Genomic DNA, 17569 nt, shown 5'->3' on the forward strand with positions numbered 1-17569 from the left:
GTAGAAAAGCATTTTTTTTTCAATTACCCTTTTCATTATTTGGACATAATCCTGGATTATCTTCTTTGTTACTAATTCAGCACACAGCAGAAACATCTCTTCAGTGTTAACCTCCCATTTCTGAGAGAAGGACCCTCCATGAGAACAAATGCATTTCCTGTTTTTTTAAATTTCAGATTTTCAGCATCTGCGTGTTTTTAATTTTTTGTTTTGTTCGTTTCTTTCTTTCGAGATACAGGGGCGGAAACAGGCCCTTCGGCCCACCGAGTCCCTGCAATCAACCCATGCACTAGCACTATCCTACACACTTGGGAGAATTTTCAATTTTACTGAAGCCAATTAACCTACGGCCCTTTGGACTGTGGGAGGAATGAGCAGCCACCTGGAGAAAACCCAAGCGAAAAAAACAGTGGAACTGGTAAAACGACTAGGTGGGGGGGGGGGGGGGGGGGGGGGGGGGGGGGCAGTTCTTTGTTTCTACGGATTTGATGTTGGGATGTTTTTACAAGTGGGACAGTCGCAAATGGAACAACACAGCCACAAAGTAAGGTGGAGGTTATTTAAGACTGAGGTGCACAGAAATTTCCTGTCAGAAGCTAGTGTATTTCTGGAATTCTCTCCTCCTGATCGTGGTGGACACCTGATCATTAGATGTATTTAAGATGGAGATGTATAAATATTTGAAAGATTGAAGAATCGAGGTTATGGGGAACGGGTATAGAAGGGGACCCGAGGCCAGCATAGATCAGCCATGTTAACATCGCCAGAGACCCAGGTTTGATCCTGACTACGGGTGCTGTCTGTACGGAGTTTGTACCTTCTCCCCGTGACCGCGTGGGCTTTCCTCAGCTGCTCCAATTTCCACTCACACTCCAAAGATGTAGAGGTATGTGGATTTGGTGAAGATTGGTGAGTCGCTGCCTCAAAAAGGCTGCCAGCATCATCAAGGACCCACACCATCCTGGCAACACACTCATCTCTCTGCTGCCATCAGGTAGAAGGTACAGGAGCCTGAAATCTGGTACATCCAGGTTCATGAACAGCTTCTTCCCCACAGCCATCAGGCTATTAAATTCGCCTTCAAACAAACTCTGAACTATAACAGCCTATTCCACTTTATCTGTTTATTTATGTGTATATATAGATGGTCTATGCTATATAGACACACTGAACTGTTCTGTATTTACTGTATGCTTACTATATTCTGCTGCAGTAAGCAAGTATTTCATTGTTCTATCTGGGACACATGACAATAAACTCTCTTGACTTGACGTGACCTGTAAATTGTTCCTAGTGTGCAGGATAGTGCTAGTGTACAGGGATCGCTAGTCGGCACGGACTTGGTGAACAGAAGGGCATGTTGCCACTCAGTATCTCTAAACTAAACTAAGCTAAGCTAAAGAGGTTACATTTTTAATTATGGGACATTACTCAAATATAAAAACTAGAATAGATTAATTAATTTAAAAAAACAACATATTTTCTTAAAAAGTAATGCTAGACCACTTTGTTGGTTGTTCAATGGTTTCTTTATTATCACGTGTACCCAGGTATACCGAAATACCTTTTGTGCATACTATCAGCAAGACTATCACCATAATAAGCACAGTGCCCCGATTAGACCAGAATGTAAAGAAAGATATACAAGAGACGCAATTTTACAGTGTTTACCTGCTAATTAGCCACCCAACCCTGCACCTTCTCCAGTGCCTTTCCCCAACTTAACCGATCATTATGCTTTTAAGGACATCCTACATAAAAATGAAAAGTATGACCCTAAGGTGAAATGAACTGGAGTGGGAGGAGGTTGCTATAGTGCATGGGCCAGATAGGTCAAGAGGCTTGCTACGCTGAGGTAATTCCTTTTTGGAAATCACCACATAATCCAATTCCAGCTCACTTCAAACAATGCATCATAATTCTCTACAATTTGAAATAAAAGCTTTCTCATATTTATGTCTCCTCTGACTTTAAATTTAGGTTCTTGACTAGAAACAAATTTGAAAACCTAATTATGTCCAGGAGTGAAGGGAACAGGATTAAGTCATTGCTTCATTCTAAGTGCTTTAAGATTGTGCAACATTAATTGTGCACCTTTGACTCCAAAATAATAATAGTGCAGTTATTTTGCTTAATTTTACATGAGAGATCGTTCATACTCAATTGCAAACTTAGTTGAGGGGCCTTCGATTCCCTTTATTGGAGGTCGAGGGGCCTCAGAAACAAATTACAATTTAGCCAGTTAATTAACGTCATCCATTCCTTCGCTCCAGAGATGCTGCTGCCTGCCCGCTGAGTTACTCCAGCAGTGCGTCTATCTAGGGGAATTATGAATGAGTCTTGACAGGCGCGTTGATTGACAGATGCACGCCCGGGACGAGCGACGTGGGGAGGGAGCGTGCTCGTGCACGCGAGGTGGGGGTGGGGAGACGTGGTCTGTGAGGGCGAGATGGTCTGGCTGTAGTAAGCGCAAGCGCATGCGCGGAGGACGGGGACGGGGAGCGAGAGAAAGCGGAGCCGCGATGTGCGCAGGCACAATGCGGTACTGGCTGGTGAAGGGGAGCCGCTGCGGGCGCAGGCGCAGTGCCGGGGTGGGGGGGGGGGGGAAGGGGAGAGAGAGAAGTCAGAGTTACGCATGCGTAATGCTGGTGAATGCGTGTGAGCGAGCCAGAGTCGGGGATGGAGAGAGAGAATTGGATCCGCGGCATGCGCAGGTGCAGTGACGTAAGGGATGGGGGAGGGAGGATGGGCGGGAGAAAGAACGGAGCCGCGCAGGCGCTCTGCTTGTGAGGGGCGGGGCCTGGGCGCGCTCCCCGTGTTGTTATAGCCAGCCAATCGACACGCCGCCCTTCCTTTAGCGCCATCGGAGAGCAGCTCGCGCCGCAGGAGCCGTGCGTCCGGTAAGCGGCGGCCCGACAGCCCGGGGCCTGCAGCCCACCCACCCGTCACAACCCGGGGGCAACGGAGGGCGGGGAGGGGGCGAGGACCAGACCCCTAGGGGGATGAGGAGTGGAGAGGGGGCGGTGGGAAAGACCATGGAGGGGGTTGGGTGCGATGAGGAGGAGAGGGAGGGGGGAGATTGTGAGGTAAAGCAGGCCGCAGGCTCCCCTCTCCCCCTCCCCGACCACCGCTCGCTGCACGCCTGTGATCCGCGAGAGATGGAGCCCCGCAACCGTGGGGAGGAGGGGGGGAGATGCCCCATCCCCCAGGCCTTAAGTACCCGGTTGTGTCGCACTTACCTCCATCGCGACGAGGGGCGGAGGGTCCCCCATCTTCCCCCGGTGCCCCCCTCTATATCTTCCCCCAGCAGCACGTGGTGGTGTTCCCGCTGCTGGGGTCCGGGGGTCTACAGGAGGGAGGGGTGACACATGAGGCAGGCGAGGCGGCTGCTTCCCTTTTGTTCTACTTCTACTGCCGAGGTGACCCGGCCCCCTCTGGATTTATCTACCGCGTCTTGTTAATCTTCAAACCGAAGCACGTTGCCCGGCTCCCTTTCCCCACAGCCACCCCATTATTCCTGAGGAACGCTTCCTACACTGGTTGCAGTCATTTATTCGCAGTAACCCATGCTGTGTGAGACCGGCTCATCATAACTCGAGCATGATCACCATCCTGTCATCAGCATCCTCTGTAACATCTCGCCTTGCCCAGTCAGGGCGCCCTAGGCGCTGGCTCCCATTCACCTGCCTGCCCTGCCATTGAGCCCAAATTTCTGATGGGTGAGAATTAATAGACCGGTTGACGTTTACTTAATTTTTGTCATGGTGGGCTTTCAAATTTTTTTCACGCTAAAAGGACACAAAGTGTTGGAGTAACTCGGCGGGTCAAGCAGCATCTCTAGGATAACCCACTGGAGTTATCCATGTTCTTCAGAGATGCTGCCTGATCGCTGAGTTACTCCTTTACTACTTGAGTGCCCTTTTGTGTAAACCAGCATTTGCAGTTCCTTATTTCTCTACTCACTAAAGCATTTGGATCCATGGGATGAATAGTGTGATTTTTATCATCTATTTTTTAAAGCGATAATTGGAATGTAGAAAAAAAGGAACTAGAGGAAGGTTTACCAAGAATACACAAAGTATAAAGTTGTTATTCTTAACTGCACCTCTGGAAAACACGATATGTGACGTTTTGGGTCTGGACCATCAGACTGATTGTAGGGAAGGAGGTAGACAAAAAATGCTGGAGAAACTCAGGGTGAGGCAGCATCTATGGAGCGAAAGAATAGGTGACGTTTCGGATCGAGACCCTTCTTCAGACTGGTGTAGGGGGGGCGGGAAGAAGAAAGGAGGATGCGGACACAGTGTCCTGTGGGACAGCTGGGAAGGGGAAGGAGGGAGAAAGCAAGGACTACCTGAAATTGGAGAAGGCAATGTTCATTCCGTTGGGGTGTAAACTACCCAAGCGAAATATGAGGTGCTTCTCCAATTTGCGTTGGGACTCGCTCTGGCCATGGAGGAGGCCGAGGACAGAAAGTTCGGATACGGAATGGGAGGGGGAATTGAAGTGCTGAGCCACCGGGAGATCGGGTTGGTTAATACGAACTGTGCAGAGGTGTTGAGCGAAGCGATCGCCAAGCCTGTGCTTGGTCTCACCGATGTAGAGCAGTTGACACCTAGGGCAGCGGATGCAGTAGATGAGGTTGGAGGAGATGCAGGTGAACCTCTGCTTCATCTGGAAAGACTGCTTGGGTCCTTGGATGGAGTCGAGGAGGGAGGTACCAGGAAAGTACCAGGTTGAGGTTTGGGTGGGAAGAGACGAATTGACCAGGGAGTTATGAAGGGCTCGGTCTGCGGAAAGCCGAAAGGGGAGGAGATGGGATGCTGTGGACAGTGGTGGGATCCCGTGGCGAAAATGTCGGAGGATTATCTGTTGAATGTGACGGCTGGTAGGGTGGAAGGTGAAGACAAGGGGGACTCTGTCCTTGTTATGAGTGGGGGGGTGGGGAGTGAGAGCGGAGCTACGGGATATAGCAGAGACCCTGGTGAGAGCCTCATCTATAGTCGAAGAGGGGAACCCCCAGTCCCTAAAGAATGAGGATGTCTCTGATGCCCTGGTTTGGAACACTTCATCCGGGGTGCAGATGCGGCGGAATTGGGAGTAGGGGTTGGAGTTCTTACAAGAAGCAGGGTGGGAAGAAGTGTAGTTCAGATAGGCATGGGAGTCAGTGGGTTTGTAGTAGATGTCGTCAGTAGTCTGTTACTTGCGATGGAGATAGTGAGGTCAAGAAACGGTAGGGAGATGTCGGAAATGGTCCAGTTGAATTTGAGTGCCGGATAGAAGTTAGTGGTGAAATGGATGAAGTCAGTGAGTTCTGCACGTTTGCAGGAGGTAGCACCAATGCAGTCATTAATGAAGTAGAGTTCAGGGATAGGGCCACGGTACACCTCAAACAAGAATTGTAGGGAAGGGTGGAGGGGAGAAGGAGAAGAAAGCTGGAAGAACAATGAAAAATGTTTTTTTTTTTTTTAAAACATTGCTGGAGTAAGCAGGTCAGGCAGAATCTCTGGAGGTCATGGATAAGTGATGTTTTTGGATGGGCCCCTAGCTGACTGATTATGGTGGGAATGTTTAAAATATTCTTTTAATACATTCTCTAATCTGTAGTTTGGTACAACTAGCACTAAACTGCTCAAATTTACCTTTATTTTTTTTTAATGGAGACTTGTGTACATCTCTTTGCCAATCCTAAACAATACCTGCCATGATGCAAGTTGGTTAAGCTTTTAGCAAGTCAGAATTGGCGCATTGAGAGGGACCGGTTATCTAGATGGGTAATTCTAGTCGATAAGGTTAGCGATAAATCTAGTATTTTAGCCAGCCTATAATGTTATAAGCATGTTAATGAGTGATTCATCTCATTAATGCTTATTGAATCTTACTGTAACCAAAGTGGTAAGAGACAATATTTGTTCAAAACAGTGAGAAGCTGGTTAATGAAAATCATTTTCGCTGAGTTTCATGGATCTAATTTCTGTATATTAGACAATTTTGGATCCACCGGTGTACTGATTTATGGTGTCATTCTGAGCTGTTTGTCCACGTTGACAGATTAAAAAAATAAATCATTTTCCCTCTTTGAAGCGTCAAGCAGGTGAATGTTTCTTTCTGCTCATAAGGTACTTGCAGAGATTAAGCCTTGTACAGTAAATTATTTTGTAGTTCCAGCTCAGTGACATGAGTTTAGTCCAGTGTACCAGGGCTGTTTGTGGAGTTTGCACATTCTTCCTTTGGCTTGGTTCAGTCCAGTAGTTTTGATTTCTCCCTCATCCCAAAGAAGTGTTGGCTGGTTAATTAGCCACAGTAAATTGCCTCAAGTGTATGGATGAATGAATATTATAATTTGCTTGGGTTGGGGGTAATGGATGGTTGATGTGAATGTCTCCAGAATGAAATGGTATGAGTGTGGGGTCAATATAAATGGTGGGTGTTTAGTCAGCACAAACATTGGGCCAATGACACTGTGCTGTGCTCTCTTTAACACTTACAATTGGTGTTAAGATGAGCATTTAAGGAAATGTCGCTTGATAACAAAACAATTATTTTGACCTTTTTCCTAAAAGTCAGCCGGACCGATAAAATTGTCTTTTCGGAAAATGTGCACAATGAATTTTACAATATTTCTCTTGACTGAAAAAAGAATTCAAATGTCTAGCCCACAGAACTGGATCCTATTTCAGTGAAAATAACAAAGTAGTTTTTCCCTCTGCTGTGGGTACTATAACTGGTATCCAAGATCAAGAAATCTTCTCAAGAACAACCCTGCGAACTTGCACAGCTGACTCAAAGGGGTCAGATAAAATTAAGTTTATGACTTGGAAAATTTAGTGTAAGAGTTATACGGCATATAAACAGGTTCTTTAGTCTGCTATATCGATACTGATTATCATGCCTGTGTACACTAACCCTATTTGGCTGCATTAATTCTATATTTGGGTATGTCTTGTTCATTCAAGAACTTGCCCAGATGCCTTTTAATGTTACCGTTCTGTCTCCTCTATCACACCTCATTCCAGATACCAACTGCTGTGTGAAAAATGTACCTTTTTAACCTTCCTCCCGCTCACCTTAAATCTATGCCCCCCCCCCCCCTGTTTTAGACACCCCTGCCATGGGAAGCACACTGATTCCATCTGCCTTTCGTAATTTTATATTCCTCTGAGTCACCTCGCGACTTCCTTAACCTCCAGGGAAAACACCAAGCCTATCCAATCTCTATTTATCTCAACCCTCCAATTCAGGCAAGATTTTTATGAATCAAGATACAAGATACATTAATTTGTCACATGTACCAATTGAAATGTGTGGTCGCCATACAGCCATACGAATAATAAAGCACAGAACACGATAGTCTTTAACACAGACATCCCCACACAGCGGGATCAAAGTTTCCCACTGAGGGAAGGCTCCAAAATTCAGTCATCCTTCTCTGTTGTCCTCCCGTGGTCGGGGGGGAGCTCCCGAACACACCCAGCTGTAGCTGCTACGGGCGGCCCGATGTTCAGGCCCGCTTGCCAGCGTGATGGAAGTCTGACGTCGGGACTGGAGGACATCCTCAGCGGCTTGGTCATCCGAAACGGCCACCTCCTACCGGAGTCCGCGGCTCCCGAAGTCCACAGGCCGCGCTGGGCGGAAATTCAACACTGACGGCCCTCGGCAAAAGGCCCCAGGACTCGGCGATATTGAAGTCAGGACCGCCCGCGTTGGAAGCTCTACGAACCACAGCTCCGATGTTAAAGTAGCAGGCCCAACACTCCGGAACTTCAACGGCGATCAAGGTAACCAATTTCCCGCTCCGCGCTGTATCCAGCGCTGCGCCGCCGCTGCTGAAGCTCTGGTCCAGGTCCCCGGCAGGAAAGGCCGCTCCAATCCAGGTGGTAGGCCGCGACTCGGAGAATAGTCGCGTCCTCGCCAGGAAGTGACTGGGAAACTGTTTCCCCTTTACCCTACCCCCCTCCTCCACATAGAAAAGCTGAAGAAATCTCCAAAACAAACTTTTAAAACTGACTAAAAATTTAAAAAAGACAGAAAAACAGACTATAGGCAGAGGCTGCCATCAATGCGGCGCCCCTAGTGGCTGAATCTGCATCCTCTCTAGCGTAGTCACATCTTTCCTGTAGTTGGGTGACCAGGCCTACACGCAATGCTCCTGGTGCGGCTAACCGATGTTTTGTCCAACTTTAACACAATGTCCCAACTCTTGTATTCAGTGCCATGGTCGATGAAGGCACGCATTGTCACAACCAACATTGGACCCAGAAAAATACATTTCCTGATTTCAAAATGGTTGATTTGTGTTTAATTCAAAGTCAACTGTATTTTTCACTTCTTGATCATTTTTGAATTGTCAACTTGAGGTTTTTATTCTATCTAGTTCGAAGACAATTTTTTAATGTTTTCTTTTCTTTCGTTCTTGGAAAGATGGTTTTGGTCCCCAAGCGCTATTGGGATCAAGCAGATTGTTTATCAATTGACCCTCTGACTTCCTGTGGGCTATTTTTTGCTGATTGACTGGCACGGCTGACAGGGTTTTAACTTTCTAACCCTTTTTGATGAAATTATTCTGCGTGTTTTAGGAGGAAAATAGTATGTGTATGATGCTGTGGAATTTTACGCCATTTTAAAATTTTGTCAGCGTTCATTATTGTGCCCTATGTCATCTATTTTTGTGCTACGTCCAATTTTTTATATGTGTAAAACCCTGTAGGATCCTTGGCAATGCCAACTTCTTGAGTAATCAAGGAATCCATACTTTATCTCGTCCATTCATTGATCTTGGCTATCATGCTGCAATTTATTGAGCTCAACGTTGCAGTTGGAGTGACTGTATATTGAAGAAATTATCTCTGTGCTTTTGATGGCATTTGTGTGCAAGTTTGAGGACAGCAAATGCAACTATGCTTTCTCTATATTCAAGTGATTAGCTGGAGACGAAAGATACCTTCAAGAACAAAATAGACTACTTCTGCAAGGAGTATTGTTAGTGTTCATTCTATATGTGTACTTTTAAAATTGAAAGCCAAATGGTGAGCCATATTTTGCCATTATCTACTATTATGTAGAAACGTGTCACTGTTTGCGTTTGCCATTGATAAAAAGATCAGTTTGTCATTCCTGCATCCTTATAAAGTCATCCAAAAGCTGGCATTTTAAACTATATAACACAAAGGTCGTTTAAATTTGTAATCTTTTGAATTACTCATTTTTAATTCCATAAAAGAACCAGTATCTTGAGAAGGGGTGAAATTAGTGCGAATGAAAAAGGTTAGGAAACTTGCAGTACTATTTGAGGTTTGTCTCCCTTGTTTGGAATGTCTATTGAGTTGTATTATATGAAGATTAAAGAGGAATAAATTGTTTCCAGATTGTACATTGTGCCCTATGGGCACATTTGAAATATTGTGTTGTAACTTGATCTTGCATAATGCTGAAAGAACTGTTGCTGGCATTTGTGTTTTCTGTATTACCCTGTTTTGAAGGTGGTCTCTCCTGTTCCAGTAACTTCTATTTCTCTTTTCTCTGAGACAATTCCTTGGGGTCAAGAGTGACTTTTAGGTTATGGTCAAATGTTTTGTCATATGCACAAGTACTGTGAGGTACAGGGTTACAGACTCATCCACAGGTGGGACAAGAGTTTCTTCTGGTTTGGGGAGTTGCCAGATGGTGTGCTCCTGCCAGTCATGCCAGACTCTATGTGTTCAGTCAAATTAACTCTGGTTTCTTATACAAATGCAAATAGAGCAGGTATCCGTATGCTTTTCCTGCCAGAGGATTTGGAAGATATTGCAGCAGTGTCATTTGCAATACCCAGTTCAATTATGTCTTTGAAGCATACAAGAGGGCATAGATCCAGTAGACCACAAGCTTAGTACTGGCTTTGAGGCCTTGATCCTCAAATGGCAATGACTGCTGGTACACTGTATCTGATAAATTTCATCCATCGACTTGCTTGCTGTATAAAAACGTCTGGGGAATAATGTGAGTTGGTGTCGTAGAACATTTCTAAAACATATTTATCAGTAATGGTAACTTCCCCTGGCCAATAATTACCAATATAAGGGACATAAATAATTTTGAGCTTAACTCCTTGGATCCCTTTTTGAAATGAATGCATTTTATTTTAATACTAACGATTCTCTTATTTTGCTGATGCCATAGCAACTGTCATAGTCATATAGCATGTAAATTACCCTTTTGCCCCAGCATGTCCATACTGACCAAGATTGTTCTTTTAAAAAAAAATATTCATAACGTTAGCCATGCTCTAATCTTCTGGTACCTCGCCTATGGCTAAAAGTGATCTACGCCAGGATCCAGCAATTTGTTTCCCAGCTTCATGTAAAGCTACAGGATAGACTTGGAAAGGTCTTGGGGATTTATCTACCATAATATACTTTAAGACTGCCAGCAGGTTGTATTTTGTGTTCATGGAGTTAGTAGGCTATTAAATCCATACAACTATTAAATTCATATGACAATAGCAGCTCCATGCAGGATACCACACTACCTTATGGCTCTGTAGTTATTACACAAAACTAACAGATATCTTGCTGTATGCAGCTGTGTGACCCTCAAGATCAGACAACTGAGTGGATACCATAGCTGACCCAAATTGTACTGCTTGCTATTAGCAACATTTCTAATGTCCTCCACAAGATCGCTAAACCCATGAGCCACACCTGCCTCGCCATTTAGCGATTTGGTAAAACAAAAGAATTTCAAAACACATGGGCTGTTTTTGGGAGTAGCAGCCAACATCTGTGCTGCAGATATAAACCCTTATTCACATTGAAGGAATTGTGAAATGCACCCATTACAGGAAGGAAATACTGCGACTGTTTAGAGGCACCTGGCATTAACCTCCTCAAAAGCAGTGGACAGCCTGCAGCAGAATATAGTCAAACTAAGGTTGATGCAGTCACCTCTAATGAACGGTTTTGGAAGTACATTTGTGGCTACGGGTCTCAGAATGGAGCTCATCTTATCAGTATGCTCTGTAGGATCTTTTTCAGGAGGTGGCCCTTTTCTCCAGTCAAGGCTCCATTGACAAGTGGATATCCAAGGGTGGGGCTTTTCATGTCATATAAAATCAGGACAGCATTTAACATTGTGATGATTGGAAGAAATCCGTGAAAGCTCTCCATCTGTGGGGCAGCAGTTACTCTGGTGGTAGTTACAATATGGCAAATGCAGGTTAAGCTTGCATATTTCCTTTTGTGATACTGATGGGTGGGATTTGTTATTCCCCACAATCTTGATTTTGGTGGGATCCCGCTTTTTCTTTGCTGTTGCCCATTTTATTGATGTCTCTATTTATTTTTTCTAGCCACTCAGATAGTTACTTCACTATTGAGATGTCAGGGTCATAGCTGATTATTACAGCACTTTGGGGTTTGTTAATCTGAAATGTGAATCTTAAATTAACTAATACTTTACTATATTATCTGTCCTCCATTAGGAGGGACTAAGTCAGCTGCTTGACTTAACTGGTTCATTTTAAATAAATTGGTATTGTCTTTCTGAGCACTTCCTGTTTTTATAAAGATCGATCTATCTGAATTCCTGTAAAATAGATAAAATAGTTCTTCTAAATTTGAATCCCTGCATGAGTGTTAAACAACTAAAATTGGAAACGATCATCCACCTGAACTGATGATTAGAGGATTTATACATGAATTAGCACTGATCAAAAAAACATCCGCTTCTGAGGTGTAAAAACGTGTGCCATTGCAGGATAGCAATTTGGTTGCCTGGTGGAAAGTTGGAACTTAATTTGAGAAAGAGCAAACTTCTGTTTTACTGTATAATGATGGACATGTGTTTCTATTCCGATTTTAATTTGATATTTCCCTTTCACACTTTGCAGGACTTGTAGAATGTCATCGTAATTTTGAAAAGTCCTTTTGGTGTATTGGCCCTTGTATTTAGAGGAAATCAGATAGCCAATCAATGGTAGGAAGACAAATAGTCTGATGCATCTTTATTGGTATGTGGGAGAGGAGTGTCATCCAGAGACTTCCAATTTCCATTCCTCAGTTTGCCAAGCGATCTTTATCTCTCACCTGAGAGAACAGCCATGGCTTTAATAACAATCCAAGTTTGGGTTTTTTTGATATGTAAAATATGGCAGGTTCACCTTTTCCACAAATGAACATAAAGTGCTGGAGTACTCAGCAGGTCAGGCAGCATCTCTGAAGAACATTGATAGGTGACTTTTTGGGTTGAGATCATGCTTCAGACTGTTAACCAGCATCTGCAGTTCCTTGTTTCTTCATTATGACTTCTATTTCTTCTAAATGTAGAGGTTCTAATATCCCAATCATATTTGAGAATTATGAAATTACACTTGAGTTACCTGCGCATGTTGCTCTAATATCAAGTCAAGTTCAAGCCACATTATTGTAGATCAGTGCATGCTCCTTTATCAAAGCAGGTGCACCCAAGAGCGAAAAAATAGACGATTCATCATGGGAGGAGACGTTATCTAAATCAGGGAGTACGTCTGAATGGTGCTGGGAACCAAGAGCGCTATCGGTCTCAGCAAGGTTGTTTAGGCTCCTCCGTGGAGCAGGAATCGGCCTGCCAATGGAACGACAAGCTGCAGTTTTTTTTTTTTTTTTTTTTTTTTTTTTTTTCAAATTCATGTTAAGATAGTTTATTCAGCATTAACAGAAGCTACAATAATTCCACAGCATGCCATATTTGAATAACATGATTTCTATGACGAAAAGGTTTGATTGGTGTACAGATAGCACAATAAGTGGTTTAGTAATAGACTGTCAAAATTCCACAATTCAACTTTAATGCATAATGCATGATTGATGAGCATGTATCACTTAACAAAGTACATTCTTCCTTCCAAGGGATTGTGAGAACTTTAAAGTTGCAATGTTTTACCTCCGTAGGTGAAACAAAAGCACAGCTTTCCAGCTGTTCACTTCCAGTTTTCCGGCATTCAGTTTTCCCTGTAAAGACTTCCAAACACGTTATGTCTTCACTAAACGTTTTATTATAGATACTGGTATAAAACACACTGTGCCCTAGCTGTCCGTGGCCTGTCACTGGAGCTAGAGAGCGAGAGAGACGTGGGGAGGCTACAATTATACTGAAGATAATGGGGAGTGGTTAGTAGTGGTGAGGTCACTATGTTAAAGGAGCATGCACTGATCTACAATTATCACATGCACCAATTGGTACTGAGATTTGAGTTAACATATAGCCATACGAATAAAAAGAATACAATACCCGATTGAATTTAACATAAACATCCCCACACAGTGGAATCAACGTTTTCCACTGTGAGGGGAAGGCAATAAAGTTCAGTCATATTCCTCTTTGTTCACCCGTGGCCGGGGCCTTTGAACCCTCCGCAGTCGCTGCTACGGACGGCCTGATGTACAGGCCCTCTTGCCGGGATGATCGGAACTCTAGCGTCGGAACGGAAAAACACACTCGCGGCTTGGAGTTTTCGAATCAGCCGCTTCCTACCGGAGACCGTGGCTCCCGAGGTCCACAGACCGAGCGGGGCAGAGATTCAACGCTGGCGACTCTCGGCAAAGGATCCCAGGACTCCACGATGTTAAAGTCAGCGCCGCCCGCGGCGAGAATCTCAGCAAACCACAGCTCCAAGGTGTTAATGCAAAAGGCCCAACACTCCGGAGTTTCAACAGGCGATCCCCAGTAAGGCATCGTCCCGCTCGCGCCAATCCAGTTGTTAGGCCGCGAGGTGGGGGCGAAGATGCGACTCGGAGAAAAGACAAATCTACGACCAGGTATTGACTGGGAAATGGTTTCCAACCCCCCCACATAAAAAAGACTAACTTTAAAACAAACTTTTAGACATACTAAAAATAACAAAAAAGGGTGAAAGGACGGACAGCTGTTGGCGAGGCTGCCACACTCGATGGTGCCACAAACTAGCTTCTGTCTACAAAGCAACCAAGTCAGCCAGTGGTGATTTATAACATTTTAGTCTCTTGGATAATGTTCAGATGGATTATGGAACTTGTTATTTAAGGTACGGGGAGAACTTGCTGGTATATTAAATAACTTCAAACCTATGATCCATCTGAACATTGCACAATCTGTTAGCCTGACCAGTGGGAAAACAGAGTACTGATGAAACTCAACACTTTTGAGTGGTCATTTATCAATAAATGAGGCTGAGGTCATGCAATTATTGACAAAAGTGAAATCTGTCATCAAACCTGGGTAAGTTAGTATATTAACTGAATGAAAGAATCTTGGTCACAAATGATGAAAATCTGATTTGAAATGGCAACATTTGTTTGGTGGATGGGAGGCGGCAGGAAGGGGATGAAATTTGAGGACTTCTGAGCGTTGCATAGAAATGTAGGTGCAGTAGGCCATTTGGCCCTTCAGACCAGCATTCAATATGATCACGGCTGATCATCCAAAATCAATATCCCGTTCCCGCTTTTCCCCAATATCCCTTGATTCCATTAGCCCTAAGAGCTAAATCTAACTCTCTTGAAAACATCCAGTGATTTGGCCTCCATTGCCATCTGTGGCAGAGAATTCCACAGATTCACAACTCTGGGTGAAAAAGTTTTATCTCATCTCAATAATAAATGGCCTACCTCCTATGAAATCTGGGGTTCACTGGCCAATGGAGACCATGCTTGGCCAAGTACATAGCTGATAGTGCTACACATTGACATTAAAGTGCTGTGACATCAGGAAGCAGCCATTCAGCACTCGAATATATACTAGTTTTGAATTACTATGTTGATGTAACTTTTGGCTAGTATACAGTGAGTTACTGACATGTAAGGATTGTCTGTTGTCAGACCCAGGCTCTGGTGCTGTGAAGCAGCAGCTCTATCTGTTGCTCCACTGTGCCGACCCAATGTTTTTTGATTGCTTGGTAAACATAAACAATTTCGGGAGTATGTTGAGTATAGAAATCCATGATGTTGAAAACCGCGTTGAAATTTTCCTTTTCCTTCAGCAGGTACTTATCTTTTGAAGATGGCAGACATTGACAAGTAAGTATCTGAATCACAGAAACCTCTTAAAATCTGAAAAGTGCCCTTTAACGTTTGGTATTTATCTCATTTAATGGATAGTTTAAAAATGCAGAATTGAGAAAACCACATAAGGAAGCAAAGATTGGATGCTATTTTATAGTAATTGTTTCCGCTTCAGTGAACCGTGTAATTCTCAGGTGTGTTATGTCCATGAATATTTCAGTTTTTTTTACTGTAATATTTAAATTGTTGGATGGGTTGAAGAATGTGAGCTTTATTTCAGTAGAAGTACTTGTGTAATATTTTGGGCCAGACTAATTGCAGGTCTTTTGTGCCCTGTCGTGGAAGGTGGTACAAATGATTTGACAGAAATTGTGTAATGAGCCTTCTGTGCCTCTTTAAATGTAAGTAAAATTGACCAATATCGTTTATAAGTACAGTACAAATGGCTGAAGAGGCCTTTAGGGACCAAAAGGGTAACCTGGGTGTGAAAGGAAAGGGGTAAATTTCTTGGAATAATTTCCATGCTTTCACAATAGTCGTGCAGGATGCAACTTGGTAGATCAAGAGGACCAATGTGAAATATTGGACGGAATGCAATAGTCAGTGGGAGTATTAAGGGGTTTGTCATCTTTGAAAGTGGATACTTTGAAAGCAACAGAGGAAGTTGTGGAAGCTCTGGCTTTCTGTTCCTCCAAGTAAAGTGTCTGCGAATGAATTCCATTTTGATGGTAAGTACCCAAGTTAAATTATTAAAATGAAATATTGAGTCTTGTTAAGACCAAGATGTCTTTGTGATGGATTACCTGCATACGTGAGATTTCTACCGCGCTGTGCAACCAGGATGCAAGAGACCTAAATTAAGGTGAGATTTTGGCCTGGGTTGCTGACGCTTGGATTCCGATAACCACATTGAATAGATCTCAGTTCTTGCTTCCTAATTGGGTGAGATATTATGACTGCAGGGAGATTGAGCAAACTGGCCACAATATCATGTTTATGAAATGTTTGGTATTAAATATTCCAGGATGCACTTGCAAGAAACTAGAAAAGGAAGAGGAATATCTTGATATAAATGATATAAATAAAGGTATAAAAGTGGTTATAGCTTGGCAAATAAAGTAATATCTGTTAGAATAAAGCCAAGAAATAACAAGATACAGGACATTAGTGGGAACTGTTTATAGGCCCCCTAATATTAATGTTGTACATACTGTAACAAAAGAGTCGTGCAATAGTCACAGCAGAGTTTCCAATCCTGATAATCGGAAAAACAAATAGGATAAATTAGTCTTCAAAGTTGACTTTTGGTGAAATCTTCCACTGATGTTTGAACACCCATCTGTCATAGCAAAGAGCAGACTGAAAGTGATCAGAAGGAAGATATGGAAGATGTGGAAGATATTGAGGAGGAAGAAGCATCTGAAGATAGTAAAGGTATTTTTGTACACGTTGTAATCTTGAATTTACTTAGCAGATGAACCAAATTTCATTTTGCCTTTTATCTTTTTGTGTCATCTCCACTGGCCTTCCACTGGTATTGATCAGAGGTCTACCTATTGCCACAACTGGCTCTTGATTTTTATACTCTCAATAAAATCTCCATCCTTTTGTCCTTGTAATAGCTCCATTTTTAATTTTGAGATATTCTCTTGCTGAAGTATTGTGTTTTAAAGTATTTTAAAGTTGAATGGACCTGGAAGGTTCATCCTTGAGAGACATGGAGAGATACCGCATGGATACAGGCCATTTGGTCTACCAACCATTCTTACTAACTATCAGCCATTCATTTACACGAATTCCACTCCTCCCTCACTTCAACAGCCCTTCCAGATGAGACTGAGATTTGCATGCTCATTCTCTGACCTAGTTGCATTTGGTACTCTCAGTGGCTGCCTCTCTAAGTGAGCCAAGGCAGTGAGCCAGTCTGTCTGCAGCGACCACCTGTAGCTATTTTAAGCCATTTTAAATGCCCTTCCTATTCCTGTACCGACTTGTCTGTCGTCTGCCTCCTCCAGTACAATGTTGAGGTCAAATTCAAACCTCATAATCAACTCTTTGTCTCTTAACACTTTCCAGCCTCTGTCGCTATCTCCAACCTTCCCTACCTGTCCATATCCCCATCAGCCCCATCTCAGCGATCGTTTCGCTGAACACTTCCGCTCAGTCCCCCTAAACCTACCTGATCTCACCGTTGCTAAACAATTAACTCACCCTCCCATTCCCACACTGACCTTTCTATGTAGGAAGGAACTGCAGATGCTGATATAAACCGAAGATAGCCACTAAAAGCTGGAATAAATCAGCGGGACAAGCAGCATCTCTGGAGAGAACGAACGGGTGATGTTTCGGGGTCGAGACCCTTTTTCAGACTTTTCTGTCTTGGCCCTCCTCCGTTGTCAGTGACGCCCAGTGCAAATTGGGGAAACAGCACCTCATATTTTGCTTGGGTAGAATATTGACTTCTCTAACTTCAAGTAACCTTTGCTTTTCCTCTCACTCACACACTCACTCACACACTCTCACTCTCTCTTTGATGTCTCGTTCTCAGCCTGAAGAAGAGTCTCAACGCGAAACAT

General features: G+C 43.6%; 1 protein-coding gene across 5 annotated transcripts in view; it reads left to right on the plus strand.

Moving 5' to 3' along the window:
- Nucleotides 1–2779: 2779 nt before the first annotated feature.
- Nucleotides 2780–17569, plus strand: part of nap1l1 (nucleosome assembly protein 1 like 1) — a 50506-nt gene continuing 35716 nt past the window's right edge. For 2 of the 5 annotated variants that reach the window (XM_033037993.1, XM_033037994.1), the window contains exons 1-3: nucleotides 2780–2900; nucleotides 14972–15008; nucleotides 16342–16427. In XM_033037993.1, coding sequence (XP_032893884.1) covers nucleotides 14992–15008; nucleotides 16342–16427 — 103 coding nt within the window. In that variant the 5' untranslated portion in view covers nucleotides 2780–2900; nucleotides 14972–14991. The remainder of the gene's footprint in view (nucleotides 2901–14971; nucleotides 15009–16341; nucleotides 16428–17569) is intronic. The other 3 variants (XM_033037990.1, XM_033037992.1, XM_033037991.1) reach the window with 2 other exon arrangements.

The sequence above is a fragment of the Amblyraja radiata genome, chromosome 19 (genome assembly GCF_010909765.2).
Source record: "Amblyraja radiata isolate CabotCenter1 chromosome 19, sAmbRad1.1.pri, whole genome shotgun sequence".
NCBI classification, from domain to species: domain Eukaryota; kingdom Metazoa; phylum Chordata; class Chondrichthyes; order Rajiformes; family Rajidae; genus Amblyraja; species Amblyraja radiata.